This window comes from Sinocyclocheilus grahami, unplaced genomic scaffold (assembly GCF_001515645.1).
Source record: "Sinocyclocheilus grahami isolate Dianchi unplaced genomic scaffold, SAMN03320097.WGS_v1.1 scaffold20.1, whole genome shotgun sequence".
NCBI lineage: Eukaryota > Metazoa > Chordata > Actinopteri > Cypriniformes > Cyprinidae > Sinocyclocheilus > Sinocyclocheilus grahami.
In genome coordinates this window covers 2,654,181-2,675,191 of record NW_015505199.1, presented here as the reverse complement: position 1 = coordinate 2,675,191, position 21,011 = coordinate 2,654,181, and the positions used below count along the sequence as shown (strand labels likewise).

Here is a 21,011-nt window from a genome sequence, read left to right as displayed (position 1 = left end):
GCTCACAGTTCACATTCATTCTCTCTCATGTTTATCTGAAGAGGGTGAAAGAGAGATGACAAATAATAAAGACAGCAATTATCTCCCCTATAATCTTTCATCAACCCTCTTTTCTTGTTCTCATCTTTCACATCATATATTCCTGAACAGATACAAAGAGCACATTTGCTCAGCTGTCTGTCTGCTATGGCTTTGACAAAATCTGGCTAATCTGATTTGTCAGGTGCATATTCAGATTTTTAAACCTTTTCTGGAGCGTAAAGGTCAAATATTTTCAATATTCTTAAAGAAAGAAGAAAACGTCAGTGAAAGATAAAGAGAATATTGTTGGATCTCATGCATAAGCTCAGCAGGAGTTAATCTGTATAAAATATTGTAGAAATCTTAAAGAAACTCATGATTTGTGAACCTAGCAGAGTGGTAATGATGCCAATATCATGGGTTTGATACCCAGAGAACACGGAAGCAGATAACATACAAACATTGAGATCACTTTGGATCACTAACGTGATGCAGCTTTTGCAAACAAGTTGTTATTGAAGGACTGGGCAGCCACAGCAATACTGGACCTGATAGGAAACCCACAGGGGTGCTGTTACACATTTCACATATAATGTATATATCAATTTATTTCTTATAATATATAAAAACATGTGGGGATGCACTAATTGCATACAATAAATTAAGTTGGATGCATTCCCTGTGTTTTTATAGCATATACAATTATTTTCAATATATAAACATAAGAATATAAAATATAATAAAAAACACATTAAGACACTATATTATGTATAGTGTGTACAAACGAGGTCCAACATAATAAATCAGCGAGCAATAACAGCTCTTTAATGTAAATCTGAGTTCATGTCAGCATTAGCATTGTGCTAGGTAACTCCACCCACTGAGAAATCTCATTGGTCCAAAATCCTGCTCATATAGCTGTATATTAAAGTTCTGACAGGTTGTAAAAGTGGCCGTCGGGCAGTTTTTCTTTTTGGTGTGGAGTAACAAATTACTTGTAGCTGCGCACTTGCTGAGTGAAATTCTTCCTGTTAAATTCCATTCTCTTTGTGTGGCTTGATTTCTTTTTAAATCTTTCACTAAGCTTTCACTGCATCTGTCTAAGTATATACTCCTTATAGGCTGTAGGGTTCAGAGTCAGTTTCATCAGCTCGTTTCTGAGCTCCAGGGAGCTGGGAGCCCCCCTGTGGCTTCTTCCTGGAGGAAAACCGATATCTGGGACAGAGTAGCCAGAATGCTGGGCTTTTACAGCACTTGCTGGAATTAGGAAGAGCATGTGTTTGCTCCGTGTCTATGGATATGTGGCCTAATTCTGTTAGATGTCTGGTCTGTTGCTTTCAACAAGCACAGAGACCCTCCCCTCTCTCTGAAAACATGTTCATGTAGTTCCCTCTACTCCTCCGGTCTGGTCTTGAATCATGGCTCTCTCAGTGTGTGTGGCTCCAAAACATTTCAGAGGAAACTAGTGCACAGCTTCCTTCTCCTGGCTAACAGTGCCAAACCAATTTATTATATCTTTTCTCTCGGTCTCACATCCTACCACCCTCCAAAGCGTGGCCCGCTTACGCTAACCCTAACACATACAGAGCATCGCCTCTCTCACCGGGGCTGTTCGGATTACCACGGTGCTTTAATTGACAGTCTCCGTGGAGACGAACAGGAGAAGTGGCAATGGTAACCTGGAAACACAAAAGAGCCTATTTGTGCTGTCTGACTTCTGACGGCAGACAGACATCATCAAAAACTGTGAGTGAGAGATAAAGAGAGAGAGAGGGAGAATTGTTATTATTTTTGAATAAAAACCAGCCTTTCGTTCTCTTTTCTAAAGCAGTGCACACACTGCGCTTAGTGCAGCCCCGTGTGCTAGCTGCACACACACACACTCACTGCCGGCACACACGTGTCACATCAGAGCTCTGAGCGCAGGAAAGAAAAGAGAGATAAAGAGGAACATGATTAGAAACTAATTGGTGTGAAAGAGATTTGTGATAGAAAGCAGAAGGGGGAAGAGGAAGCAGAGATGGTCTCTCTTTGAAGGCGACATTCTCTGAGAAGCTCTTTGATGTCGCCCCTCTGTCTGCGTCTGCTGCTGCACCTGAGCCAGGACGAGTGTTTAAAAATAAATAAATAAATAAAAACAGTATTTCCTTGCCACTTAAGGCTGCACAATTAATCGAAAAATAATTGCAGCAATTAACTAATTGGGAACAGTGTTCATTAAAACATTGTTTATATATATATATATTTTGGATTTAGTTTTTTTTCTCAGTTTTTTTATTTTAATTTTTTTACAATAGCCAAAATGTATGTTGTTTTGCTCTGAAATGGCTTAAAATTGTGATTTTTCATTTCCCACCTTGCAAGAGGACACTGCTGGTGTTTGATTGATGATGAAAGGATGAGAAAATAAATAGATAAAGAGAGTAGATACAAATATGTGAGGAAGCACCCACAGGACACTTTAGAAATGCGTCTGGGCAATGTAGCTTAAAAAAATATATATATATATTTTGGATTTAGTTTTTTTTCTCAGTTTTTTTATTTTAATTTTTTTACAATAGCCAAAATGTATGTTGTTTTGCTCTGAAATGGCTTAAAATTGTGATTTTTCATTTCCCATTATTACAACAAAATAGCCATTGTCCAAAACAGATTCAAAATGTACAGAAAATTCACTTACAAATATGCAAGGTTTTCAACTAAATGGAAGAATGGCAAATAACAATGTATTAAAACACAACAACAAAGTTCGGGGTCAGTACGATTTTTTTTTTTTACTGTTTTTGAAAAGTCTTTTATAATCACCAAGGCTGCTTTTACTATATTTTTATTCAAATAAATAAATAAATAGTAATGTTATGAAATACTGCAATATTTAAATTATTTGAATACATTTAAAAATGTAATTTATTCCCGTGGTGACAAAGTTGAATTTTCAGCAGCCATTACTCCAGTGTCACATGACCCTTCAGAAACCATTCTAACGTGCTGATTTGCTGCTCAAGAAACAATTATTATTATTAATGTTGCAAACAGTTGTGCTGCCTTTTTTTTATCAGTAACAATGTATTAAAACACAACAACAAAGTTCGGGGTCAGTACGATTTTTTTTTACTGTTTTTGAAAAGTCTTTTATAATCACCAAGGCTGCTTTTACTATATTTTTATTCAAATAAATAGTAATGTTATGAAATACTGCAATATTTAAATTATTTGAATACATTTAAAAATGTAATTTATTCCCGTGGTGACAAAGTTGAATTTTCAGCAGCCATTACTCCAGTGTCACATGACCCTTCAGAAACCATTCTAACGTGCTGATTTGCTGCTCAAGAAACAATTATTATTATTAATGTTGCAAACAGTTGTGCTGCCTTTTTTTATCTGTCTATAATTGGCCTCCTAGTAATGCTGATGTAATTGGGTCAGTACTGGCCTTTCCAAACTACGATGTGTAAACTGTTATTGGAATAAACAACACTAGGATGACATATAAATGATCTGACAAACAGTAAGAACGTTGGAGCGAGCAATATGTACATAAACTAGAACAAAGACTAGAACAAACCATATTTTCCATTAAAACTTCAGTGAAGTTTAGAATTAAAGAGAGAAGAATCTCAAACAAAGTAAAGAAATACAATGCAGAACATTGATACACTGGGTAGCTGAATGAGGTGTACTTGGACCCAAAGAGAGAAGAAACCTTCTTCAGTTACACTCAGAGACGCATAACATTACAATGGAGAAACTATGCAATCGAGATAAGACAGAGGTAGACTAAAACAAAGAAGAAAGTCGCATGTCTTAAGTCTTAAGGATATAATCAGAGAGGCAAGTGAGTTAAGCAGAGGGCTGAAACTCTGTCTCTGACTTGAATTCATCCAATGTATAAATAAGTCCGACACGGACTGCCTGGACAGTGTGCAGTGCCCCCTGTTGAACAAAGACAGCAGTGACATGTCAGTAAACCCTTAGAGAAGTGTCTCATTAAGTTGAAACGGAAGCACTTTGGTTCTGAATGACTGTCATGAGACATCTAATGGAATCTACATTAAATTGAAAAGGTTTATTAGAGACCTGCTCTAGAAACTTAAACACTGAGATTTGTTTTAAATGAAAGTGAAGGACAGCAGTCCTTCAAGAGAGTTAAAAAATAGAGAAAGAAAATGAATGAAACTAAACCAAGCAGAATCAGATGAGCTTCAGTGGCTGTCCTTTAAAAATCCTGATTTATTCAATTCTACTGAGGATTATGCTTTAAACGAATACAAAAAAATGCAGGTATCACCCATTATCACACAAACTTGTCAAATGCATCTCCTAATATTCATACTCCAGTTCTTAGCTCACCTCCGAAAGCACTTTCACATGACTCACATGAACGTTCCTCAATGGACTGAATTCTATGGATCGAAGTGTCAAGCTAGAGCATTAAAGTGCTGTTTAAAGTTGAAACAATACCAACTTTGAGCCACTGACCTTTCGAGGCACAGGCCTTACTTACTGATCGGTGAGATATGATAGTTTCCTTTTGGGGGATTATTGATATTTTAAAGCCAAAAGTCAATATATACAGTACTGGCCGGTCTTAGACGTCAGTCTACATTTTGTGAGAGTCACTTTAACATTTTCACATTAAAAGTCACCAGAACAGTGTAAAACTACTTTTAATTTAAAAATAGGCACAACTGCAGAATACAATTTTCTTGCTGTTTAACAAACATAGGCCCAAATGTAAGCCCTATTATGATCCATTACAGAAATCAGTCATGCTTATGCGCAACTCTCTTTAAAAAAAACAAAAATAAAATAATAATAAAAAAATATATATATATAATGCATTATTATTATTACTATTTAAATTCCTGATCCGTAGATTAAAATTTTTTAATTTATTTTTAATGTATTTATATTGTTTAACAATAGCTAGGCTAGCCAGAAATGAGAGTCTCAAGATTATTTTGCTATAATTTGTCATCTTAATATATATTGGCTTATTTCACTTATCTGGTCAATACTACAAAAGTGAAATCACATTTATTGGCTGATAGTACTATGACTGCCAACACATTATGCATCCCTAACTCTTGCCACATCTTGCCCATTTTAGCCCCTCACCCTTGCACTATACTTCATGGCCCACTGTCAACTACCACCCCACATCCTACCATAACCAAACACCACATTCACTACTGACTACTCATCATGCCACACTCCATATTATCATTTGTAAGTGTGCTTTTGTGTTGTGTTTTTTGTATTAAGTGCATGAAGAACACACTTCAGGCTGCTCTTCTGCTGTATTGACTCAGCGTGAGACCTGATTCAGGCACAAAACTCATCCCAGTGAACACTGTGAGCCCGCTGTGTCCGTGTACATCCTCACACACATTCCTCAAACAGCAGGAGGCAACAGCAGAGTGGCAACATATATTATAGCAAACTCATTTCTCATGTGTGTGTCTCATGAGTGCACAGAACCTGTTTGTAATCCAATCACATCTCTAATATCATCATGCATTTCGTTGTATCATTATGATGTTGATGCTCGCTCAGATAAATATATAAAAGCCTGAGTAAACATTATAGGAAGTGTGTAAATGCAGATCGGCTTGATTCAGAACAGAGAGTCACTACAAAGCAACGTCTTCAACATTGTGAAAGTCACAGCATTGAATTTCTATTGTGTGTGGGGTATTATAACAGCGATGGGCTGTTCACATGGTAACAGATTGACAACAGGACACACATACGCTCTCACTTGTGTCTCTCTTCTGTCGGTTTAAAACAAGCTCCTAGGAACGTGTGCAGGGACTCGTTTCATCCATCTTCAAAGGTGATTTTTTTTAAAGCTCACTCTCGTGAAAACTTTCAGTGAGTAACTGATAAACATCTCACCTGTGTTGACCTCCAGCAGTCTCTTCTTCTTCATCTGCCGCTCCTGCTTCTCTCGTTCCGCCTTCTCTTTGGCTATCCTCGCTTTCCTCTGCTTCTCCTCCGCCTCTCTTCTCCTTGCATTCTCCTTAACTGCTTGCTAGAGAGAAAAAAGACAGAGATAGAGCAGACTATTGAGGAAACAAGGAAAGTCTGAAGTGAATAGATGTTCAGTGTTATGTGGAGACATTTCAGTTCATTTCAGTTCTTTAGATTTAGTGTTGTGTTAAACGTTTAAAGCTCAACAACCTGACAGAAGCCTGACTTCAAAAACTAAAAAAGTTAAAAGTTAAAAGTTATAAAGTGAATAAAACGTGTATATAAATTATAAGTGAATTTGATTAACAAACATTAGTACAACATACTCTAACATTTAATCATTTTGGGACACTAAAAATATACTAATACTTTTATTTAGCACAGATTCATTAAATTGACCAAAAGTGACAGTAAATTCATGTATAATGTTTAAAAAGATTTCCATTTCAAATAAATGCTGCTCTTTAGAACTTTCGAATCTTTTTATATACTGTATATATATATATATATATATATATATATATATTTATTTATTTATTTTTCTCTGAATTTTAGCCCAGGAGTCTAGTTATAGACACTGTCCATCAAATTGAATTTCAGTTGCAATCAAAATCATTAACTCCCCTGATATACAAGACATTCTGCTGATGCGAATAGAACTGAGGCACCAAACTAGAGCCTCAGTAAACAGTCCATAAATAGACATTTGAATGATTTTGAGAACTAAGTTGAATCTCTACAAATGTCCATGTGCAAAACTATTCAACCCCAAAAGTCAAAAAGTATTTGGCGGAGCATTCTTTACCCTTCATACCCTTCAATAAATGCTTCTGGCAAATGTTCAGAGGATCCTGACACCTTTCTATTGGACTCTTAGCCTACTGCTCATGTGAAAAGCTTCCAGCTCACTGACATTTTGTGCTTTCTGTGCTGCCACCCCTTGTTTCAAATCCCATCAAAGATTTTCAATGGGATTTGAATCCGGAGGCTGAGATGGCCACTCAAGGACATTCCAGGACCCATCCCTGAAACAAGTGCTGGTAGATGCTCCGTATCATTGTCTCACTGGAAAGTCCAATGATAACCAAGCTTCAATTTACACACTGAAGGCATCACACTCTTCGCCAAAATGGCTTGAAATTTCAAAGAGTCCATGGTGCCAGTCACATGGACAAGACAGCCATTTCCTGCAGCAACAAAACACCTGACTGATCCATCCCAAATGACTTGATGCTTAAGCTAGCTCAAACCATATAAAACAGCCTTGAACTTATAAACAGGAAATGTGTCATTTTGTTATTGTTCTACCTTTTGTAAAAGCTTTTTATTTGTTACTCTACTGAAAGTCATCATAGAGCTCCCGAAGGCTTACTTGTTTTAACTCACTATTTTGTAACCTTACATATTAGCAAGCGATATAAAAAAAACAACTAACTACTGAAAAATCACAACATGGCTATATTAAACTTATGCAATATGAATGCAACAATTGATAAGTTAACATTTGTAAACACTTACAATCTAATGAATAACTTTGATTGCAATCAAAATCATAATTAGTTACATAATATATTTGATTGCACAACAGTATATAAAATCCAATGTTGCATATTCAATAACATCATAAAAGTTCCCAAAAGTAGGAACATTATAAAAGTAAAGCAAGTTTTACAAGCAGGCGACTTACACAACCCAGCAAAGTTTCAGGCATTGACAGTTACATCAGTTATTTTTTCTCCACCAAAAAATTCAGGGAAAAGTTGCCCAGTATTAATAAGTTGAATTAATGAAATAGTAGCACTATATATTACCTAATCAATTAACGGAACAACATTAACATGGAGGAGAAAATGTGCTACATAGAGAAAATTTTGATTTAAAAAAAAAAAGAGCAACTGTGAAAATATAGTTCGAAGTAAGTAAGGAAGGAAAGAGGGAGGGAAGAAAGAAAGAAAGAAATATAGTCGAAGTAAGGAAGGAAAGAGGGAGGGAAGAAAGAAAGAAAGACAAACTGGAAGAAAATAGTGTTAAGTGGAGTAAATTTTGGCAGAAAGAGACCTCTCATTAACTAAGGCATTTTATTCCCAGGTTTTCACAATGTTCTGAGCACTTCAGATGTCTCCGAGAAAATCTGTGGGGCAAGAACAGAGCAAAATTTCCCTTCTTGCTAGCTTTCTTTGCTTTTTGACCATTAGTGGTTGAAGAGGGTTGTTAGAAATCTATAACCCCTCTCTTGGTTTGATGAGGGCTACTTGTCTAGGTGTAAGAAGAACACTCGGGCAATCAGACCAAGCTATCAGAAAGTAACATCATTAGAGCAGTCACCTTGTCCTAACACTTCATATGCCTCTTTCTTCAGCTCTCTTTCTCTCTGCAGCCTTAAAAGCCTTTTTCAGATAATGGATGTATTTCTAAGTGTGTGGAAAAGAGCCAGTGGCACAGCTTACACAAAGGTAAGATGTAAGAGGCAAAAGACGAACAGGTTTAATGAGAAAAGGCAGAAAGAAAGAGTGGGGAGAGGGAGTTCAACACAAATGGAGATATAAAGACGGCTGAGGAATAAACTGAATTCAAAATTCAATAATTTGAATATAGGTATGAGTACTGCATTTCTAGATTCTAAAGAAGTTAAATGCATTTACAGAAGTAATGCACATATCCTGGGCTCAGAACTTACTTTTCTCACACATATACAAAAGAATATATGAGAGGATCCCCAAATTCAGGTGTGAAAAACTTGTTGCATCTTTCCCAACAAGACTCATGGCTGTATTAGATCAAAAGGGTGTTTCTACTAAATACTGAGCAAAGGGTCTGAATACTTAGGACCATGTGTTATTTCAGTTTTTCTTTTTTAATAAATTTGCAAAAATGTCAACAATTCTGTGTTTTTCTGTCAATATGGGGTGCTGTGTGTACATTAATGAGGAAAAAAAATTAACTTAAATGATTTTAGCAAATGGCTGCAATATAACAAAGAGTGAAAAATGTAAGGGGGTCTGAATACTTTCCGTACCCACTGTATATATATATATGTGTGTGTGTGTGTGTATGTGTGTGTGCCAAAACATTACATTTCACCATCATATCTAATATTTGTCTTGTGGAAAACTTCTCTCCACACCTGCTCTAAGAGGGGATTGACAAAAAAAACACCTTTGTGAATGGCTAAAGTATACTTTGCTGTCTATTTTCTGCACAGCTCACAGATCTCGAACAGATCCATACTTGAAGCATGGCTATTGAATATGGCTATTGACGGTGGGTCAGAACAGAGTATAAGTCACATGATAACGAGGCTTATTCCCCATTGCGTGTGGCGGATTACGGCCACAGTCTGAGATCACAGTAAATCCTGACGAGGGGAAGAGGATAGAGAGATGGAAGGTGGGCTAAATCAGCTTTCCTTTCCACATCCCTGTGACTGTGCGCACACACAGATCGCTTTAAACACTTTCATTAGAATTAGGGGGAGAATGAAAAGCAGCAGTGCATGACCTCACGCTCGGTAGCACGCGGACATCAATATCAACACTAATACAAGAGGGGGATTCATAATGACCTTGCCCTACCTTCAACACTTTTAGACTTGTAATTCACTGTTTGCAACTTGTTAGTTATCACTGATGTTGGCTAAATGCAAATTCTACACATTTCAAAACACTTTGCTAGAAGGCATTGACTTTCTTATGCTACTCAAGTATCCAATTTAATATAGTGAAAGTCCTCACTGACAAAGCAAAGGAGGCAACTAAATTTACATTCAAGCTTGTTTCTGAGCTGCAACTTGCTCAGTAGGGCTTTCTACACAGAAAGTGATGTCAGCGGTAGGCACCAATAATGGGAAGCGGCGGTATTGCACAGATGTCGTTTTTAACACTTCAAAAGCACTACACAGAAGGAGGTCTTACCTAATGTGCTCTGTTTGTGACCGGTAGCCTCATCTGAACCGCATGTGACAGGTAAGTCAATGCAACCTCTCGCACAGCCAGCGGGTAAAGCATTGATAGCAGTTTAGAGTAAGAGATTGTCAACAGGCTCATCGATTAAGTAGACAGCACCTCGGTGTACGACAGCTCCGGCGTGAGTCAGCGTTCAGGAGCAGATGGGCCTACACTGAACACTGAGTTATTAGATGTTCAATAACAGCTCTGTGGAAAATGTGCAGAAGGCTGAGGATGTTCCATCATGCCTATTCAGCAGCATAATAGAAAATAATAACATAAGAGCTGGTCTAATCCCTGGTTGAACATCATGATAGAAGAATTACCGACAAGAACAGGCTCTTAGAGAAACGTCACAGAAGAAATGTATGTTTCCGCATTGAATGGCATTATTATGTGCTTTTACACACTTCATTATCATAACTACAGAAAAGGTCAGTTTGCTAAAAAAAAAAAGCATGAAAAACAAACGTTTTCTAAAGATTTATGATTACCTTTACTCACATATAGGTTGAATTGTAACACACACAAGTCACAAAACCTGTTTTTAATGAGTAGAGATAATAGTTTCAATTGTCTGAGAGGCCTTAAAGGATGCACTATATTGTGCTGATATTGATTCTTTTGGATACAGTACAGTGTGCCGCTAGAGATACAAGTAAATCTCACAATGCTGAATAAATACTGAAAAGGTGTAACTTCAGTCTGAATCAATAGCAATCACTGTTAACGCACACACACCACTGATGAATTTAATCAAATGTGAATCAAAGCCACTGCCCCAGTCACTCCCAGTACTGTTGATCTCACACAATGTATAAAGCTGCCACTGGCTGTGAGAGCATCAGAGATACAGAGGCATTGAATAGTGATTTAAATTTTGGTTTGTATTTCACATAGCTACTGTATGAAGTTACCAGTACATTCACTTTTTAGTAATTTACAGTATTCATACAGGTTTGGAACAGCATGAGGGTGAATAAATGAGAATTTTCATTGCGGAGTTGAACTTTTAAAGAGTTAACAGCAGGGCACTGACTTGTAAATTCTCATGAATACACACACACACACACACACACACACACACACACACACACACAAAGACACACAAAATAAAAGTGATGAGAGTTCAGGGAGACAGAGCGTGAGAGGATGGGGGGTACCCACACACACACACACACACACACACACACACAGTCTTTACTGTTAGCCATAGTCAGCATCTGTGTATGTAAATGACTGATGAGGGGTTAAGGGGAGAATCCCACACACAGCTGAGGTGAAGAAACTCCTCAGAATACACTATCCATCTCTCTCTCTGCCCCCCCCTAACACCACACACACACACACCATTACAAAGCGTTACTGATGAACTTTAACTGCTGGGCCGCGCTCTCTTGGAACATACTTTACAACATCAGCCATCAACCTCTCTGATATACCCCTTTACAACAGACAAGGTGCAGTCGCTGGAAACAGTGCATAATCTGGCCCCAGTCAATGTGTTTCCACTGTAGACTTTGACATGATGGTTTTAGGTCATAAGAAACTTAAACATGCTGTGTTTAATCATAAACATTGATCATAAACAAATATTAGACCAGGGGACAGGATAATCTCCTTACTATGTAAAGTTTTCAAATAATAAAAAATCAATTCAGTCCTTCTAGACCAGTGGTCACCAAACTCGGTCCTGGAGGGCCGGTGTCCTGCAGAGTTTAGCTCCAACTTGCCTCAACACACCTGACTGGAAGTTTCAAGTATACCTAGTAAGACCTTGATTAGCTGGTTCATGTGTGTTTGATTAGGGTTGGAGCTAAACTCTTCAGGACACCGGCCCTCCAGGACGAGTTTGGTGACCCCTGTTCTAGACCAAAGGCCCGTTGCCACCAAGAATGATAAACTATAACTATAAAGTTTTAATAATCATTCTAATTCTATTAGAATAGAGAAGTCCACACCACAACTATAACACTAACAACACAAAGGAACATTGCCATTGACAGCCAACCAGAATCCACTCCATTTTAAAGTGCTTGAGCATATAAAGCAAAGCTACTTTGTTGTGTTGCAAAGCTACTCCAGTGACTATTTTCAACTCCAATCTTAAATAAAACATCTAGAAATACTATTCAAATTTTATTAGATATACATAACTTCAGACTTCACAAAGCCAATTTGCGATGCACAGACGGTGAATTACATTACTTTGGGTGTTAAAATATGCTCTCAAAATTACAAGACTCCTAGAATGTTTTTTGTGTGCTGGATTTGTGGTAATGGCATCAAACCAGCTTTTGGCCCAGGAACCATTTTGGTGGAAAATGCAGGAACAAGGGAGCTTCTGAAAAGAAGCATGGGTGCAAAATGTTTGCGTTTAGTTTCTCAATCTCTGCAAACTTCTGCACTTGTATCTCTTTGAGTCTATTTAAATCAGCATTCACACTGAGAGAGACGACTCCATGTGAGCTGAACAAAGTGTGTCGGAAAGAGTCTAAAATGCTGTTACAAGTGATTGATGCCTGGCAAACTCTAAACTCAAAGCTGGGGCTCTCATAAGACATGCCTTAATATAGATCACAACAGCTGCCTGCCTACCTCATATAACCCTGCTAATCTGATGAAGCCACTCTCTCTACAAATCTGCTCGGCTCCTGCCAAGCCCGATGTGTCTGATTAGACTCCGCCCACTCTCCCAGTCAACAGGGGACTAAACTCCTCACTTCTCATATGCATAAATGGCCTTTAACTGTGTTAAGGTGGAGAGCGAGGGGAAAGAGATAAACACAGGGTGCAGCAATTAGGACGGAACTCTGCAGTCTCCCTCGCCCCGAAAACGTCTGTTTTCTCATTACAGAGCTGATCTCCATTTTCTAGTCATCGTTTGAACTTAATTACTGCAGTCGTGCCAGGACTGGGGTTCTCGCTATTTCCCCCCTTGCTCGCATCAAACTCAGCTTGACAGGAGACAATTCAGGAAGATTCAGACCCGCTATGGAGGGTTACAGTGACCAAAGCTAATTTCACTAAAAGTAACTGCTTTGGCATCGGACGAAACGGTGCCATTTTATGTTCTCAGAGTAACTCTGAGGCAAATTGAAGGGAAAAAACTTCAAAGCAAAACGCAAGACTCATCAATGGCAGAAATCAGGCATGTTTTAGTGATTCCTTTGTAAACTGACAAGACATGACTAACTACACAGAAACAGCTCTACACAGTACCACACTCAAAGTGCTCTGCAGTTTCTAGAATTAGTGTAATACAAGATTATTCTTATATTATACTCATTTAGTTACTGGACATATATGGGGTATAGACAATTCTCCAATGGAGGTGCTCTACAGCTGCCCAATAGGTCTCTGTTAGCACAGTTTAGCATCAAGCAAAGACAGAAAGCAGTCAATAGACACTGTTTATTCAAAGAAGCACTCTGCCTCCCTGTCTTTTTTAACAATGACTGCCAAAGCACAGGGGATTCCCTCAGTTTGAAGGTGAGTCTTGGACTGGGTGCTTGCCATTTGGTATTACATTTTATTTAGCATAAAAAAAACAAAAAAAAACAAATGGAGGTGAAAAATAAAACTGTTAATTCAGTTACAGCAGTGGTTCTCAAACCTCTCCATGAAGTACCCCCAGCACTACACATTTTGTATGTCTCCCTATATCTGACACACCCACTTCAGGTCTTGCAGTCTCCATTAATGAGCTGATGAGTTGAATCAGGTGTGATAGATGAGGGAGACATACAAAATGTGCAGGGCTGGCCGGGGGTACTCCAGGACAAGTTTGAGAACCACTGAGTTGCAGGATTAAAGAAGTAATTACATTGCAAAACCAAGTGAACTGTCCACATCAGGAGTCCTGAAAGTGAAAAGTGACTTGAAAAGTGGTAACCCATACTCTGAATCCAAGTGCACACACACAGCAGTGAGTAGTGAACACACACACACACAACGTGAACATACAACTGGAGCAGTGGGCAGCCATTTTTGCTGCGGCACCCGGGGAGCAGTTGGGGCTTCGGTGCCTTGCTCAGTCGTGGTATTGAGGGTGGAAGAGAACGTTGTATATTCATATATATATATACATATATAGTTAGTTAGTTATCGTTTCCCTTATGATGCCTTACAATGCGATCCAAGTGGGGAGCTCATTAGTTTTTGAAACAGTCATTATCATTGAGATTAACTATATTAAATCTTGTATTTACTGCACTGATAGCTCTTATAGAGGACTATATAAGCACTTTAATGAACTTATTTATCATAAATAGCAATTATAAATCTTGAATTGTTGTTTTATGGGTTGTGCCAAGGAGAGATGAGCGAATGCCCATTTTCCATTCTGCTCTCTCTTTTTCCGCCTACAGGTCATCCCGTGTTCACCCACTCTCCCTTGTCTGTCTGCCATTAGCCACGGTCAATTGGATTCCTGTCAGCACTGCCAAACTGCTGCTGGTCTATTTCAAATGGGTGGATGAGCAGAGAGGGGCAACACTCATACACACATGCACACTAAAAGACTCTGAAACACACATAGTTCAATGTAAAATGACTAGCACTCAATGCACTAGGGGCTCAGGGCAGGCAAGGGCATGTCCAACATTAGCATCCTTTTGAATGTTAGTGATGAGGATCACACAGAATGAACCGTATGCAGCAGAATGTTCACCTCGTCACCTTCCTCACCTGGTCGGTCTGTTATGAGGAAGGTTGTGACAACACTTCAATGTTTTGATGTGTTTGTGAGCCTGCATGTAACAGTGTGGCTATTTGCTGATAAGACAGAGCTGCCAGCTAAAGGTCAAAAGTCAACTGTAGAAATGAAAATGCGGTTGCCACAGCAACTCCCATGGTACCGGATTATGGGGTATGATTCAGAGGTTGGCAAGGCTTGTGTGGCTCTCTTGAGCTTTAGTCTCATAATTAACTGCTGCTTAAAACAATTCACCACCTTTTTGTCATTATTTTTTTAGTATTTTACAAGGATATAATTCTTAGAACAACCTGTAGCTTAGAGTGAGGTGTGAAATCAAATTACTATTACCATTTCGCCTAAGAGTCATGTCTCAAATGAACATGAAATCCTTTCATTTTCAAAAAGCACAGACCACAATGTGGCCGCACAGATTTTCAGTATTCGAATGATCTAGTATTCATATGGGTTTTGATGCCCAAAATGCTGCTGACGTAACTCACTGGGTTTAGAAACACAGTCAATGTTCCTATATGGAGGAGAAGTGAAAGAAGCTGAAGTGAGATGGGATCTTCATCTCTCCCTACACAAATTCAATTATTCATAACAGTCTGATTGGCAGGAATGGTCATTTGCTGCTGCAGCAGCATTATTACTTTCTTTTTCTCCCCCTTTTTTCATTTAATTATCTGTATGGCTCCCATATTAGTCTGTCTCCTAGTCTCTCTTTTTGTCTTTTTCTTTCTTCATTTTTGTCACTTTTCCACCCTAAGAAAGAGAATAGGAAAACAGGGTGAGGAAGTCGGAATGGAATGTGTGTGTATGTGTGCGCAAGTATGTGTCCGCGCTTCTGGGAATCAGTGGAGCAAGCGGCCAAAAACAATCTCCATCAAAACAAAGCAGTCAGAACTGAAGAGAAAGCACGACAGAGATGTTACTGAGAGGATGACTAAGCATGTGTGGCTGCAGGTCTGCATGTGTGTGAGTGTTTGGCGTGCAGGAATGTGTGAGTGCATACAGTGCTGCGGTAAGGTAAGTGTGTATGAAGACCTGTAGCCTCCTGCTCTACTGCTGGTCCCCTGCCACTCCTCGGCATTGATTTAAACAAGCTGCTTCTGAGGGCTGAAAACTCACTGACCTGGAAAAGGGCTGAAAGAGGGAGAGAGTGAGGCCCGGGACATTCTGTTTGAGGGTGAAAAACGGACAGGAGAGAAAGAGAAGCAGAGGACAGGAAGAGCGGGATAGAGAAACATTTACAACTGGCTACATACCTTTAAAATCTTAAAGTCAGAGATGCTATATTTAAAGTCAACATGAAACCAAAATTGAACCTGTTTACTTTGTTAATTCACATTGCTACTGTTATTGTCCACAAGGATAAAAAAGGCAGCTATATAATTTAAGACTCATTTTGTACTGTGTGAAAAAATAGTAAGTGTGACCAGCCAATATATTATAGACAATATTTTGTTATAAAATTAATAATTAAACTTCATTTACATCAACACTGTACAAAATAAATAATTAATATTATGGAAAATATAATATAATATAATTTTATAAAATAGAATATTTTTTATATTCGAAATAATAATAATTAGAATTAATTAGGGATGCTACGATCAGGATTTTTGCAGCCGATACTGAGTACCGATTTCTTGTCATGGTGATCGGCCGATACCGATACGATTCTGATGCTTCAAGTTTTATATAGACGGCTTCATCGGGCACAACCGCCTGGCCCGAAGTTAACTTCCGGTCTGTGTTTGTTTATCAGTCTGGTTATGGTGCCGGCTACAAACGCAGTTAAAGTTAAGGTGATGAGTAGACTCAAGTTGGGCTCAGGTGGTTGTGCTGTGGGATGTGTTTCCCATACATTTATTTATTTGTGGCGCTCGCCACAATATCAAAACTGACCGATTTTCCAAAAGGCTTCGTTGAATAAACATGAGCACATAATGCACATTGAAAAATCTAAATGAGGCGCGGGTGTTTTTATATCACTGTAGTTCTGAAGGAAGACTATCTTTAGAAAAAATTTGATGTCATTTTCATTTCATCTTTCATGTTATATGCCTGATAAAGCAGTGTTCGTGAGCTCACCGCTGCTTTGCGTACAGCTGTTACTGGGGAAACCTGTTTCCGTCTGATTTACACAGCAAACATATTTTGCTTTTCCTATATCCACGGGCTCTGCGGATAATCCGTGGGTCAGGTAATAAAAAATGCATTCAGATTATTTGCGGGTGGATAAAATAAATCATAAATGATGCAAATATTAACTAAATTTTTTTCACGAGGCAGACGATTTCGTGTGTGTGTTTGTTCGCCTGATCGGGAAGTTGCAGTGACAGAAACGGTGACATTCCAGATAAAATTTGAAAGGAGTAAAGCCTGTGTTAATGCTATTGAGTAGACTATAATGGCCAAAGAAGATATTTTGTTTTATAAATAAACGTTCATTTAAAAGCAGCCCACTATCAGCGTTACCGTTATCCCTTAGGCTCTGACGATATTTTGTTCGGTCCTCCACGCTGTGACAACTCACAAAAGACTATTTTTAGCCAAGCAGTGCGGAGAGCTGCTTCAGAAACGTGCCACGGCTGGCCAGTATAAACACAAGCATTTGAGCTGCCGCGGTTCCCGTGGAGCCGTAATGCGCCGCAGACGCGTTCAGTGAGGTGCAGATCAGCTCTAACATCACTGAATCTGCTGTTAAAAATGAACCATCCATTCATCATATCATCATGCAAAACATACACGACAAATAGCAAATTCTTCATTGTTTCTCGAAATGTCACAGCATTTCCACACCGGCGATGACATGACTGCAGCGACCAATTCATGTATGTCTCCACCCATCATGTACGTCGTCACGCGTTGACGTCAACAAATTGCGATCGGTTCGTGAGATCGGCCAAGTTAGTGAGTACTGATCGAGTCATTAAATGCTATTATCGGCCAATAACGATCTCCGGCCGATCGATCAGAGCATCCCTAGAATTAATACAAAAATATGACATTGACATCATGATTATTTTACTTAAGACAAAAGAAATGAATAAAACATTTTTTCTAGAAATATAGTTGATTGAAATATTGTATATTATATAATGGGGACACTGGGGTAAGATGACCCACCCCCTGTATCTTAGCAACTGTACACTTTTACTGTCATGTGACCATATATTTTGGAACCACCCAACATTTCTGCCAGATTGTGAAAAGGAGAAACACATGGGAGGAGTGGAAAGCACCCATTTACTTTAAAAAACATGTTTGGCATGTCAAAGCAAAATTTTTGCATAACAGATGTAATAACTGTTACATCAAAGCAAATTTATCCAGGCCTAAAAATATTTGATACATATAGGTTATTTAGCAACATATAAAATCTGGCAAATTATGTTTCTAAATATTAGTTTGAATTGGTAAGCAAGCTAGTTTTTTTCCTAAATGGAAAAGTGAGCCAAATGCTGTGGGATAAATTAGGCCAGCGTTTTACTTTACCCCACCATAAGGCTCTAGTATAAACTGGTATTTTAATGTGATAATCCGCAACTGGTTTAATTCATTTTATATACACACACACATATTATTTGTTGTTTATTTGGGACAGTGTACAAGTACACCAAATACTTCTCTGATAACAACCAGAAGATGCTTTTCCCCAAATTATAATCATATACAGTATATATCAATATATATGACGGCGCATCTACCACTAACTCGGATCAACTTACCTCTAACCCGGGGCAAATTGAGCCACAGGAAAACTTTTTTTTATAAGAAGCCATATTTTAGAACCCGTTGTCATAGATACATTCTGATCATTTAAAATGATAGGAAACATCCTGAAATTACTTTAGATACTTTCATTGTTCTTTTGCCTCATTATCCCTTATCCTGAGGACCACATTAGTAAAAAAAAAAAAAGGGCGGGCTCATCTTACCCCACCCTCCCCTATAATATATAGATGTCATTTATGTCATGATTGTGTGTGTGTGTGTGTGTGTGTGTGTGTGTGTGTGTATGTATATATATATATATATATATGAGGGGCCGTACAAGCCATAATTCATTCTGGCACTCTCACATACTTACATTCTCCTTTCACATACATATATTTTTGCTTTCACACTATATATATATATACACAAACACACGTTGCTGCCGTGTGTTTTGTTTTGTTCAAGTTAATTCTTTATTTTTTAATCTTAAAATCAATTTTATACGCCATCATTTTCATTTCTATAACTTGTGAATATATCCTCCATCGTATTCTACAACAAAAACAATCTGAGTGCCTTACCATCACTAGTTTTATTTTGATTTCCCGAGTCCGCTATTAGCATATAGCCTGTTAGCATCGCCAGTGTGGCTAATCTCGCTTACATTGCTAATACTCCATTCACACACATTACCATTGTTTTACTCACTGTTACTTGCTTTAATGGCGGATGTGTGTCTACCTTTGAGTGCAGGTGAGGACACGTTTGTGCTGCATTCGGTGCAGCTCGAGCTGGAGGCCGTGGAGAAGCAGATCCGCGACCTGGTGGAGAAGCAGGCCCAGCTGAGAGAGCGGAGAGCCTCGCTGGAAACCTCCCGGGCTGACGCTCACAAGTCCAGGTTAAGTATACAGCGCACTGCTAATAGTCCCACCACCTCTACTCCGTGTGTTTCTCTGCACAGGCCCGTGAAGATGTCCTTCACTCTGGCGCCTGGACACCACGGACCCTGGGTGCACCCGCAGAGGAAGACGCGAGCCAGGCCCCGGGCGACGACCTCTCCCCCTCTGGTCTTCGAGATCTACACCTGGAACTGCTTCGCTCCTCTCCGTGAGACGGAACGCGATGCTGTGATCATCAGAGACTCTGGCCCTGTCCCAAATGGCACCCTAAACCCTCACGGTCTTCCTCTGAGTGTGCACTTTCGTGACGTAATGCCGCTTTGACTGTCGGGTAGATGTCTGCAGTGGAGCTCGCCCCAGTGCGGGCCTGGCAGAAGTGCGGATCGAGGGCACATAATGGCCGCAAAGGTGGTGCTCGTGAGCACCCTTCTGAACGCTAAAATGACAAATGGGACACCCTACGGTCTCGTGGACTTAACGGACATGCGGCGGCCATTGTAAGTCCATAAGACTGCAAGTGCACATGAAGTGTTCCATTTGGGACAGGGCGTCCATCGTCCGGCACATCCGTGCTACGTTAGCCGAAGGTAAAGTGCACACTCACTGTTTCTGCTCAGATACCCACGATCCTGAAGTGCGATGAGAGTATTTCATTCTAAATACTTCTGCTTAATGTTACACTGTCAGATATGCAAAAGAAATCTATCATATCTCTTGCTCTGGCTACTATGTATAGACCACCAGGGCCGTATAGAGATTTCCTAAAAGAATTTGCAGATTTCCTCTCAGACCTATTGGTTACTGTTGATAAAGCGTTAATTGTCTGAGATTTTAACATTCACGTTGATAATACAAATTATGCATTAGGACTTGCGTTTACTGACCTAATAAACTCTTTTGGAGTCAAGCAAAACATCACCGGGCCCACTCATCGTTTTAATCATATGCTAGATTTAATTATATTGCATGGAATTGATCTTACTGATATAGATATCGTACCTCAAAGTGATGATGTTACTGACCATTTCCTTGTATCGTGCATGCTGCGTATTACTGACTTATTGACTGACTTATATAATACTGATTATTAACTATATGGCTCCGTGTTATCGGCCGGGCAGAACTATTGTTCCAGCCACCAAAGACAGATTCACAAATAACCTGCCTGATTTATCTCAACTGCTCTGTGTACCCATAAATACACATGAACTAGACGAAATGACTAGCAACATGGGCACTATCTTCTCTAATACATTAGAAGCTGTTGCCCCCATCAAATTGAAAAAGGTTAGAGAAAAACGTACTGTGCCATTGTACAACACTAATACCCATTCTCTCAAGAAAGAAACTCATAGTCTTGAGCGCAAATGGAGAAAAACTAACTTGGACGTTTTTTTAGAATTGCATGGAAAAACAGTATGTCCGGCTATAGACAGGCTCTGAAAACTGCCAGGGCCGAGCATATCCACAATCTCATAGAAAATAATCAAAACAATCCAAGGTTTTTATTTAGCACAGTGGCTAGATTAACAAATAACCAGACGCCACCCAATCTAAATATTCCCTCACAGTTTAATAGTAATGACTTTATGAATTTCTTCACTGATAAAATAGATAACATCAGAAATACAATAGCAAATGTAGATTCTACAGCGTATAATACTTCAGCTTCATTCATCGCACCAAAAGATAAACTGCAGTGCTTTACAGCTAAAGGACAGGAAGAGCTAAATAAACTTATCA

The 21,011-nt window shown here is 38.9% G+C and overlaps 1 protein-coding gene across 1 annotated transcript in view; it reads right to left on the bottom strand.

Annotated features, from left to right (window-relative positions):
* LOC107556337 (protein diaphanous homolog 3-like) overlaps positions 1–21,011 on the bottom strand; it is a 215,796-nt gene that overhangs the window by 78,435 nt on the left and 116,350 nt on the right. Inside the window, exon 18 of the mRNA XM_016239434.1 lies at positions 5,923–6,058. Within this exon, the coding sequence (XP_016094920.1) occupies positions 5,923–6,058 (136 nt within the window). The remainder of the gene's footprint in view (positions 1–5,922; positions 6,059–21,011) is intronic.